The sequence below is a fragment of the Rattus norvegicus genome, chromosome 17 (assembly GCF_021556685.1).
Source record: "Rattus norvegicus strain SHRSP/BbbUtx chromosome 17, alternate assembly SHRSP_T2T, whole genome shotgun sequence".
Lineage (NCBI taxonomy): Eukaryota > Metazoa > Chordata > Mammalia > Rodentia > Muridae > Rattus > Rattus norvegicus.
Window position 1 is genome coordinate 61,088,427 of NC_141550.1, and position 12,179 is coordinate 61,100,605.

At 46.3% G+C, this 12,179-nt stretch overlaps 1 protein-coding gene across 2 annotated transcripts; it reads left to right on the top strand.

Moving 5' to 3' along the window:
• The first annotated feature begins 2,723 nt into the window (after nucleotides 1-2,723).
• LOC120097863 (ral guanine nucleotide dissociation stimulator-like) lies at nucleotides 2,724-5,291 on the top strand. 2 transcript variants are annotated; one of them, XM_087591717.1, is made up of 5 exons: nucleotides 2,724-2,966; nucleotides 3,107-3,303; nucleotides 3,857-3,904; nucleotides 4,354-4,544; nucleotides 4,749-5,291. In XM_087591717.1, exons 1-5 carry the CDS (start codon nucleotides 2,790-2,792, stop codon nucleotides 4,943-4,945), a joined length of 810 nt encoding a protein of 269 aa, XP_087447843.1. In that variant the 5' UTR covers nucleotides 2,724-2,789; the 3' UTR covers nucleotides 4,946-5,291. The 2 variants fall into 2 exon arrangements, with proteins under 2 accessions (XP_087447843.1, XP_087447844.1); XM_087591718.1 differs by having other exon boundaries at nucleotides 2,724-2,855.
• The last annotated feature ends 6,888 nt before the right edge of the window (nucleotides 5,292-12,179 follow it).

Here is a 12,179-nt window from a genome sequence, read left to right on the forward strand (position 1 = left end):
GGGTCCTGCGCTTGCCTCTCGCCATCAGATTATCTCTAGTGCTACTTTGTTCTGCTATTTCTGACAGTGGCTAGACTGTCCTATAAGCCTGTATGTCAGGAGTGCTGTAGACCTGTTTTCCTCTCTTTCAGTCAGTTATGGGGACAGTGTGTTCTGCTTTCGGGCGTGTAGTTTTTCCTCTCTACAGGTCTTCAGCTGTTCCTGTGGGCCTGTGTCTTGAGTTCACCAGGCAGCTTTCTTGCAGCAGAAAATTTGGTCTTACCTGTGGTCCCGAGGCTCAGGTTCGCTCGTGGGGTTCTGCCCAGGGGCTCTCTGCAGTGGCAGCAACCAGGAAGACCTGTGCCGCCCCCTCCGGGAGCTTCAGTGCACCAGGGTTCCAGATGGTCTTTGGCTTTTTCCTCTGGCGTCCGAGATGTGTGTGCAGGGAGCAGTCTCTTCTGGTTTCCCAGGCTTGTCTGCCTCTCTGAAGGTTTAGCTCTCCCTCCCATGGGATTTGGGTGCAGAGAACTGTTTATCCGGTCTGTTTCTTTCAGGTTTCTGCGGTGTCTCAGGCAGGTGTCCTGCCGCTCCTGGGCCCTCCCCCACGGGAGCCCAGAGGCCTTATACAGTTTCCTCTTGGGCCAGGGATGTGGGCAGGGGTGAGCAGTGTTGGTGGTCTCTTCCGCTCTGCAGCCTCAGGAGTGCCCACCTGACCAGGCGGTTGGGTCTCTCTCTCACCGGGTCTGGGAGCAGAGAGCTGCTTCCTCCACTGGTGCTCTTACTCGGCTATTCATTGTTACCTATGAGGTTGGAGCCCAGGGTCAGTCAATGTATAGTCTTTGAGTAATAGCTTAGTCCTGGAAGCTCTGGTTGATTGGCATTGTTATTCATATGGGGTCTCAATCCCCTTCAAGCTCTTTCCGTCCTTTCTAAGATTCCTTCAACGGGGGTCCTGTTCTCAGTTCAGTGGTTTGCTGCTGGCATTCGCCTATGTATTTGCTGTATTCTGGCTGTGTTTCTCAGGAGAGATCTACATCTGGCTCCTGTCGGCCTGAACTTCTTTGCTTCATCTGTCTTATCTAATTGGGTGGCTGTATATGTATGGGCAACATGTGGGGCAGGCTCTGAATGGGTGTTCCTTCTGCCTCTGTTTTAAACTTTGTCTCCCTATTCCCTCCAAAGGGAATTCTTGTTCCCCTTTTAAAGAAGGAGTGAAGTATTCGCATTTTAGTCATCCTTCTGAGTTTCATGGGAATACACAGTTCTAAATGACATGTCTCCATCAAATATTTCCCTTCAGAGATCTGAGAACCCTGCAGAAGAGGAGAAGAAAGAGTGTTAGAGTCATACAGGATGGAGAACACCAAAAGAATAAGGCTCAATAAAGCTATTGACCAAAGCTCATATGAACTCACAGACTCCCATGCTATTCAAGCTACTCTTCCTGTACAAATGGACATCTTAGCAAGTCTGTCTTTATAACATTATTATGTGTATTTTCCTTCATGATTTTGATATTTTCCATTAGACTGAGAAGTGCATCCATTACCAGACCACAAAGGCTTACCTCTCTGCTTTCTCTAGAAGTTAGTTTTTGAGGCAGGGTATTTCTTTGGAGACCTGGCTGTCCCAGAACTCTATATGGAGACTAAGCTAGCCACAAACTCAGAAAGATATCTGATCTTGGCTCTCAGGTTCTTGGATTAAAAGTATGCACCATCACAAGAAACTTTTCTAGAAGGTTTATGGTTCAATTTTACATTTGGATCTATTGGAGTTACAGACAGTTGTTAGCTGCCATGTGCATGCTGGGAATTGAACCCAGGACCTCTGGAAGAGCAGCCAGTGCTGCCAACTCTTCAGCCATCTCTGCGACCCCTATATTGACAATTCTTGGGCATTTTCAGTTATGTATGATGTTTATTTTTACATCTCTGAGGATCATATCCTAGCTCTGGTCCATGTCAGTAAAGTGCTCAGCCACTGATTCCAACTGGCAGATTCCATTGGGAACTTTGGGAACATTGTAGAAAAAAAAGCATCCAAGTCTATGTGTCTTACTAGGAAGGATTCTTGGGAGTACTGACCACCTTTTAACAATACTGTCAACTCTTGCAAAGGGTTCTTGCAAGCTACAGATCATAGGCCATCATTGTAGAATGTCAGGAGAAGGACTTAAGCAGAAACTTGAAGCAGAAACAATGGAGGACAAATCCGTTCTGAAACAGAGTTGGGGGCCAGCTTCCATCTTGTAAGTTGGTGGATGTGGCTGAGACAGCAGTTTACAGAGGGCCACAAACCTTTGGGATTGAGCTCTAAAATGATCTGAGAAAGACAATTCCCATGCAAGAACACGGACATTATGTGGCTGAGGGCTGGTACAAGTGTGTATGTGTACTTGCATTTCACACAGGGAGCACACAGGGTAGCATGGAAGAAGGCAACATGGCTAGGGTTTAAGGTGGGCCTGGGTGTGCAGAGCTAAGTTTAGGTGTAGGGATAGAGATGTCATTCAAGTGTAAGGACTCAGATTGCAAAGCTGAGGTGTTGTCTGTACCCAGACATCCCTTGGAGCAGTGGAATGGGACACACCTATGTAACTGTGTCTAAGTGTGTACCTGAGGAATGGGAAGGGACCTAGAAACATTTAGGGAAAGTCCTGTGTGAAGAGGGGACAGTAAAGGGACCCCCAGGAAATGACCTCACTTCCTTCACTATGACCCAACAAAGCAAAATCCTGATGACCAGGCAGCCAACTGCTTACACACAGCCCAGCAGGCTCACTTGTCCAAGAGCTTAGAGAGAGCAGGATGTTCTCTTGTTGTCCTTGGACTACTGAAGGCTCAGGCCTGAGGAAAGATAAAAATGAAGGTCAGGTAGGGACCTTGAAATTCATGATTCTTTCTTGCCTACACTGTCTCTGGCCATTTGCCCAGAAGGATACAGACTTGACCCAGGACAACCAGGGCCAGGACTACGCAAACGAGGTAACCTCTCTGAACTCTTAGAGGTTTTACTAGTTTTGCTCAGGGTGTTACTATTGAAGAAGACTTGTAATGATAATAACCAATGAGAATGTTTTAGAAACCTGTGCTTGTCTGAACCATCCATCATGATGTCTCCTCAGGGTGAGCATGAGTGTGCCCCAAAGGTCGTGACGGAGCCCTGTAGAGAGTCCCGCATCAGTGCAGACATGGTGGAAAATCTGGTGAATCGACTGGTGTCATCTCTGCAGGATGGGGACCCCTCCTTTGTCCCTGCCTTCCTGTACACTTACCAACAGTTCACCACCACACAGCATGCGCTGGATCTGCTGTTGAAGAGGTGAGTGCCAACCTCGGAGACCAGAGGTCTCAAGCCCTCTTGTGTGTTCTGAGAAGCACTCTGTCTACTCCTTGACTAGAGTATTGTCAGGCCGCAGCAGCATCAATTCAAAAAATGCTTCTCCCAGACTTAGCCCAAAGGGGTTTGCTGGCCAAGCTGAGACTAATGAATGTAGCTGTCCTCTGTGCCTTACTGAAGCTCTTTATCTTTTGCCCACTATTTCTGAGGCCTTGGTGGAAGCACTCTTCCCATTTGTAAAGAATGTTCCACAATTCCTATAGAAATACCCAATATAGATGTGTCCAGATTAGAGACCTATGGAGGGAAATCTGAGAGACCTGTGATCACTGAGACGTCAGAATAGAGATGTGTTCCCCCACTGCACAAGCATCTTTGAAGCACCTACTGTATGTAGCTGAACTAATAATTCTGAGAGCAGACAGAACTTCCACATTCTGAATTTTGATTCTTATCTAGGTAGCCACCTGCCCGTGATGTCTTTTAGGTGGGGACCTGGGATTTTACAGGTGACATGAGTTCTGGTCTCCTCTAGGTTTGCCTACTTCTACCTGGATTGTGAAGAGGATAAACACATAAAGAGGCAAGTGGGCTTTGTAGAAAGAGGAAGGATTTGGGTCTCCGGTGTGGGGCATTTGGGTTCCTAGGGTAAGGATGGCCAATGTTTTGGTCTGGTTCTTCTCCTGGGTTCTAGTACCATAACGTGGTCCAAGCAGTGCCTGCGGGATGAGAATTGCATGGGCATGGTTCTTCCCAGTGGTGAGATGGGGAAGCCAGGGGCCTCAAGTGCTGCTGTGAGACTCTACGCACATACCAGCTCATGCCAGGAGGCTTGTTCAGCTGTTCTCCACTAGAGGTTGACAGTGAGGTGTGTGAGGTTCCTTGCTCACTAGGACCTCACAGCTCTGCCCACCGTTCTCATCTGCATAGGGCTGGATCTCTTCCTTGCAGTCCTTCCTGTAGGCAGAAGCCATGGGAGGGTTGTAGAAGGAAAGGCCTGCTCATAGCCTGTTGTGCATCCCCTCTCCCCAGCACTCTCTGTTGCTTCCTGGACACATGGATAGACCAATACCCTGAGGAGTTTAGTCAGACCATTCTGAAAAAGTTGAAGACCTACTTGACTGTGAACATGCCCTCCTCCGATCTGAATGTCCGTGTCCATATGCTCCTCAAGGAGTTGCGGCAAGAGTCCAATGAGTCAGAGGGAAAAGGTGAAGACTCAGGTAGGTGTTTGAGACCCTGTGTGTGAGGTTCTGTACTTGCTGTGCTGTGGCTGACGGGCTCCTGTTTGCAGAAGCTGTCACTTGACCCTGATCTGGGCACAGGACCTTTTGTAGGACAGAGTTGAGATCCCCAGCAGACATGGTCTCCTCTGTCTTTGGAAAGGCTGAGAGGAAGTCTCATCTTGGGGATCTTGTCTCTTGCAGTTTCACTGCCCGTTACCTTTCTCTACAAGACTGAATCGGCTGCAGATTTGTCTTCATCTGTAGAAGTGAGGAGCTACACCTCTGGAGATTTAGAGATGGAAGCGTGGTTTCCGTCAGGGAACGTGCAGCCAGAACCAGCTTATCTGCAAGAGACAGAGACCCTAGAATCCACCATAAAGGTCATCTCTTGGGACTAGATGGGACAGCAGCAGCCCAGCCAGCATACGGGCTAGCAGCTGTGGAACCTGTGTCTCACCGTGTCAGCCGACACAATGTCCTTCTTGCATCTTCTCCCCTTCTCGACCTTGTCCTATCTCCTTAGAGAATGACCCTGTCATTATCACCTGAGGGGTCTCTTATATCTGCTCTGCAGACAGCACCTGTCTGACGTACTGGCAGAACCATTCCCCGATTTCAATATAGCAACTTCCCTTACCCCACAGCCAGCCCTCACCTCCCCCTGAGAAATGGCCTTTTTACTTCTGTGGTTCTTTTTTTGTTGTTTTTATTTTAAGTATTTGTTTTAATAAATTGTTAGTACTCCTTTTTTGTTGATTACTTGTGGTTATGGTGTCCACTCAGCAGGCTTGTACTGGGCATAAACAGTCTACCAAGGAGACCACACTGCTCCTGTGAGAGGTTCCATGGAGAGAGACCATCTTGGAGGATGGGAGGTGAAAGTGACTGCTTAGACAGAGATCAGGTCTGTGCCTGAGAGTGGTGCTAGACATACAGGTCGTTGGGGCTGACTGCACTTTGCTGGGGTCCTAAGGCTAAGGTCATGTGCTGAGGTCAGACTGACCAGGTGCCCTTGAAAGTGGTTTCTGTTTTCGTTTCAGGCTCCTGAAACTGAGTAGCCACGCTATGTCAGGGTCTGAAGGGGGCGTGTCATGCTACACTGTTTACACCATTTTGATTTTCTTGAAGGAATGGTTAACTTCCACGGTGCTGGATCATGTAGGCTTATATTTTTCAGAACTTTACTAAGTGTACGTAAATGCTTTAACTTCCCTTCTGGCTCACCACTCGCCAGAAGCAGTGGAAAGGGAAGGTTAATGGGGCAAAAAGGGATGTAGATCTAGTTAGAAATAGTTCTTTGGGGGCGAATCCGATCTATGGGGCCCGAATATCAGTAGTTTAGTTCCCATAAGTCAGCAGTGGTAACTCAGACCTCTGACAAACACCATTCACGAATCAGCAATGGCAGCTCAATCCAGAAGAAACAGAGGCTCTCCCAATCGACCAGAGTTCATGGAAGCAGCAGGAAGCTGCCAGAATATCACCTGAAGTTCTTTGGTGCATTTTTATGAAGCCATGACAAATGACGATCCATCAAGTAGGTGAGGTGAACCAGTGCCACAGCTTCAGCATCCAAGTCCAGCATCAGGAAACCCCAACGAATCAGTACCACACAGCATCATCCCCTGTCTGTTGAGTTAATATTTGTACACTTTCCAAAAGTCATGGTTCTCTCAAGCATCCACTCTAGGAAAAACATCACACAGTCTTTTTGCAGGCAGCTTCCAGAAATAATATGAGTCAGTTCTCTGCAAAATATCCTGCCATGAGTCTGCTTCAGCAAACACATCCTCTCATAAGACAGTTTCCAGAAAAGCATCACATGACACAACTGAGGCTTTAAAGTGTCAGGAGCCATCTAGGATAGGCAAAGGCTAGCAGGTGGCCTACCTGGAGGTGGCCCACCAATTTTGCATGGTCTGTGATGAGTGAGCTCTATGAGGCAAGGTCCAAAAAGACTTCATCTCAGGATTGCTCCTTGCAGCTGATGTCTTTCCTGTCATCATTAAAATTAATATAATAACCCGTGGGCATCAGCCCAAACTATTGATCAGATTTCCTGTGGATTCAACATGAAGATGAACTTTTATGAATTAAGGCTGTTCAGGTGATTTAATTATTCTATAGAATTTCTGATTTGATTCAAATAGGTTTAGAAATAAAGTATTAAGGGATGGTTTTAGTTGTTGTGCTAGAAAGATGTAATAAAATCAGAATCAAGAATAGAATGTGCCCATTCCTCATAATAGTAAGCCAAAGCTGCATAATAAAATACAATGCGCTTTAGTAATTACAGTAAAAAGAGAAACAGACTTGGGACACATTCGTGTTCAAGGAAAAGTGTTTTGGTCCAAGGATGAAGCTCTAGGTGTACACTATGATAAGCAAGGCGTGTGAAAATTTCTGTGAACACATAATGAACATAATAGGATGAAACACTGCCTTGAATTTAATGTCAACATCCCTCTGTAACGCCCACTTTATATAACATTTTACCTCTGATGTAATTTTCTAAGAACTTTTGTCTAGGAGGGTGTAAAAAGGCCAAATACAAGAAATAAGGTTGGTGGCATGGGGGTCTCTGCTCCATCCATCCATCCTCCATCCATCCATCCAAATCTATGTTTGCTTATATGTACCTATGAAGGTATGTATGTACGTATGTAGGTATGTATGCATGGAAGCATGCGTGAACACTTGTGGAGTTGATGAGACAGGTGGCTCCACCTGGCCAGACTGTGTGTATGGATATGTGTCTGTGCACATTTGCCTGTGTAAGGGATTTCAATTTTTTTCTTTGTAACATTTTATCTATAAGGTAATTCTTTTTTACATAGAGAACTCTTTTGTCTAAAATCTAGAGAAAACTGAAAGTGACAAAAGATGGTGTATCATTTTCTGTTTCATTCAGTGTATGTGTTTTCTATGTAACGCTTTCTTTTCTGGTTCACAAAGAGTTAACCACCCAGGTCAGTGAGGGGCTCCTGGCTGCCTGGCCAGAGAAGGGAGCATTAGTAATGAATCCTTTACCTAATTCTCCTCTTTACCCACTTTCAGCAACAAGCTTCAGTAGGTCCAGAGGCCCAGAGCTTCTGGCTTGAGTAACTTAAAGTCAAGATAGGTAAAATTAGAGAAAGCCACCATAATCTCTCATAAAACCAAGACTTAACCCTTGCTGATGCTTTCCCCTTCAGTTTCCTTCAAGATAGAACCAGAGCGCTGAGCTGGCCTCCAGTACTAAGGAAACAAGAAATTTTACTTGAAGGCAATGCCAAGGTTTTATTTATATTTCTTCCTGTGTTTCTGGATATGACCTGGAAACCAGCTAACTGTTCTCAGCATGTTCTTGTCTCTCCACAAGACAATAACATTGATGACCACCACCAGTTGCTGTCCAACATGTGCAATCTTGGGCAGCTAAGGTGCTGGTCTATCTAGTGGGGCCAATCAGGTTGTGCAGGACCTCTTAGTGGTCACAGATCTGCTCACTACAGCTTTTTAGGAACAAAGGGGACTCTGCTCATCAGTCTCCATGAGATTATTCTTGGTTAAAAGTCAGACAAGTCTTAGCTCTCTAGAAGCTCTCTAGAAGCCAGCCTCTGCACTTCAGAGAGTCCGCATTATGGCATGGGAGTTTAGCTTCAAGAAGGGATGTGAAGGGTGAGATTTGCTGAAGTAGCCCTGTTGTGCAGGAAGTCAGCTGAGAGACCCCCTTCCTGACTCAGGTAGAGTTAAGCTTTCTGGTGATACAGGAAGTGAGCATGTGTCAGTCTAACAGCAGGAGATGAACTAGTAGTAGCAGTGGACTGGCTGTCACAACATAACAAAGAAAATACAACATGCTGAAGATACTTGTGTATCCATATATGAACAGCAATGGAAAGTGCCCTCACAGGTCACAGATTAATTAGATTTGGAAAACAGTGAGCCACCACATGGTCTCATTAGAGGTAATGAGAGAATCCCTCGTCATACGTGAATTATGGATAAAATCTGCCTCTATATCGTTATGCATGAATGAGCTACAACTGAAATTAGAATTGGTATCAGTAAGATGTACAAAAGAGTATACTGAAAATATACACAGTGAAAATCAACATTTCACAAAGAATTTGGGGAAATGAAAATAAAGAGATCCTGTGTTAGACAGTTCATGGACTGAAAGACACAAGAGCGTGTACAGTTGTCAGTGTTGCTCAAGTTGGCCTCATGATTGCTGTCAGCAGGGACTTGTCAGCAGCAAAGGAAGGAAAATCATCTTGGCTCTCAGCTTCAGAGGTTTAGTTCACCAGGGCAAGAAGGGCAAGAAGAGTGAGGAGGTCTGGGAGGGCAGAGAGGGCAAGGTGCAGTTGGGCAGTTCACACCCCCCACGGAGTCAGGAAGCAGAAGCGAATCGGGGAACTTGGCTGACTTTCATCTGTGCTTCTGTCCAGACCAATGGGATAGTGCTCTGCACACCCAGTGTGGACATTCCCTCAGCAGGAAATCCTCCTCGGAAACTCCACCACAGCACACACAGTCAGGTGCATCTCACCAAGCTCTGGGTTTTCTGAATGCACTCAGGTCTACAGCCAACATTGAACGTGAGTGCAGAACAATGGGAAGGGCAGAAGAAAGCAGAGGAGGGCAGCGCGTTGGGCGGGCAGAGCAGCTCCAGGCTTTGCAGCTTGTTAGACATTGGTCTGGAAACGTTTGCCTGGGATGATGACGGCTGGAAATGCATCTCAACCAGCATACACAGACTTCTGTGTTTTAGGGACAAAGTAATTGTACTGGGGTAGAATAGGCTTGGAGCTCATGAGGATTCCAATGGGATCTGTGCCGGTTTCACGGCTTTACTCAAGTATTTATATATTACAACCAGAAGAGCAGTAGCCCAGTGAATTAAGGATGAAGGGTGGAGAAACTTGGCACATAGTATAGATAGACTAGGTCCAGACCAACAGGACTAGAGCCTGATGTGGAGGTCACATTTTGCGGTGGATTCCAAACAGGGCACAGATGTATCCTGCTACAAGAGGATGGACACGTGCTTCAGAGCTGAAGAGTTTGTTTCTCTCCCATAGAGTTGTCCGAGGTGGAGAGTTTAGGACAGCTAGACAGTCTTACTGTGGCCTCCTGCTACTAGCTTCAACCTGGTCCCATTCAGTCTTGCTGCCTGCCTCCTATCTATCTGGCATAGAACACACAGAAAAGATTTTATGCTTTAGTGTCTTTTCCTAGCGAGCCAGGTTCAAACTCCATAACTCTGAACCTGCTCAGCCTGGAGCTCTACAAGGATCCAGGAACCACGGGCAGCCATCCCAATTGGCCTCCTCCTTCCCAGGGCCAGTTCTTCTGGTGCTGTCATTGACTGTCTGGTCTCTCTGATTCCTGTGACCAGGCCCGGGACTTGCAGACTCTGCTCAGATATCTTCTTAAGAGATGCTCAGAGGGGAGGCCATAATTGTCACTCAGGAGGTGGGAGGCTGTATCTGGCAGGGTGTGTATCCTAGAAACAGAAGTGGCATGATAGTGACCTGGAGTCACATCAGAGTGAGATGTAGATGGAGGAGGATGAGAACACAGGTCTCAGGTGTCCAGACAGCTCAGATGTTGGGGTTCAGAATGGATAGTTCTTCAGAGAATAAGGTCAGCAGAAAAGAGAGTAGGTGACTGGGAGGCAAGGAGAGGGAGATCGCGCTTGGAGCATTCTCAGACGCCTATGCTGGTGCGAGGTCTCTCAAAGCAGTATTTTTACACTGTAAGGAAATGGATTTGCCAGGGAAATGAAGGGCTTATGAAATTAATCTTATACCATGACCCAGACTTAATAGAAGAAAATAAAAGTCATGAGAACATGAACTTCCTGCTCAGGAGAGGTGAGGTCCAGAAGCAGGCAGAGTGCTTTTGCCAGTGTTTTCTGAGGCTGAGCTTGGTCTCCCCAGTGCTTGAGACAACATCTCTTGTTACTGAATCTCAAATCAGTAGGCTCCGTCCAGCTACTGGGCACATGGTGTGGTGGGGCATGAATTAAAGTAAGCTTAGGGAACGCAGAGAGGTTTTTCTGATCCTGCACTGCCCTGAAGTCCCCTCTAGGCCACACGAAGTGCTATCCAAAATCTGCTCTCATAGGAGTATGAGTAGACTTTGAAGAAAGAATCTGATGCTGCTAGAATTCCCTGGTCACCCATGAGGTTTTGTGACTTTGGGGGATGTAACACTAAGTCCGGTTGGACAGCGGTCCTGAGCATGCGTGTGGAGGTATACCTGCAAACTCCTGGGTCTATCACTGTTTTGGTTATCAAAGCCCTAATGAGTGAGTAATCCTGTGTGATCAGTGGAGGGATACTTGATGCTTACCTTAATCTCTCCATTTGTTCTGGACCTGTGGTTTACTGAAAAAGAAAGAAAGAGAGAGAGAGAGAGAGAGAGAGAGAGAGAGAGAGATAGAGAGAGAGAGAGAGAAGGAAGAAGGAAGGAAGGAAGGAAGAAGGAAGGAAGGAAGGAAGGAAGGAAGGAAGGAAGGAAGGAAGGAAGGAAGGAAGGAAGGAAGGAAGAAAAAGCTAGGTTGGATAGGGAAAAGGGGAAAGTCAAGTGGGTACCTGGCCTCCAGCACTCCAGCATAAGGTAGACCTGAATTTTAAAGAGTTAGGCAATACATCTGTAGCCTCCTTTTCTTCCCTTGTTGGGAACCAGGGCAGCACAGGCGGCTCCAGACACCTCACAGGATACAGAGACTCCAGACAGCTCTAAGGCAGCCTTCATGAGCAATGTCATCAGAGTGCAGGGCCAATTTACACTTGGGAATATTTGTGCGAATGACAGGAAAAGAGGGCAGATTAGGAGACCTGGGAGTCAAGGATGATGTGTGGTATGAGGCAGAATGGCTGCCTTCCATGGTTGCCTTATGGCAAGAGAAGCCAGAAAATACTGGCTCTGACTTCATCCAGTATGATGGTTCCTGGGTCTCTGTGCTCAACATAGTTGGGCCAGGGGTCCACCCACCTTACTGTGGTGAGCAGTAGCTTAATACTCGTGCTTCAACTGGGTCTTCTTCCTTCCATTTCTCTTTTCTTTTTTTTTTTTTTTTGTTCTTTTTTTCGGAGCTGGGGACCGAACCCAGGGCCTTGTGCTTCCTAGGCAAGCGCTCTACCACTGAGCTAAATCCCCAACACTCTTTCCAGAACTTTTATCATGAAGGGGTGTTGAATTTTGTCAAATGCTTTCTCAGCATCTAATGAAATGATCACGTGGTTTTGTTCTTTCAGTTTGTTTATATAATGGATCACGTTGATGGTTTTCCGTATATTAAACCATCCCTGCATGCCTGGGATGAAGCCTACTTGATCATGGTGGATGATTGTTTTGATGTGCTCTTGGATTCGGTTTGCCAGAATTTTATTGAGTATTTTTGCGTCGATATTCATAAGGGAAATTGGTCTGAAGTTCTCTTTCTTTGTTGGGTCTTTGTGTGGTTTAGGTATAAGAGTAATTGTGGCTTCATAGAAGGAATTCGGGAGTGCTCCATCTGTTTCAATTTTGTGGAATAGTTTGGATAATATTGGTATGAGGTCTTCTATGAAGGTTTGATAGAATTCTGCACTAAACCCATCTGGACCTGGGCTCTTTTTGGTTGGGAGACCTTTAATG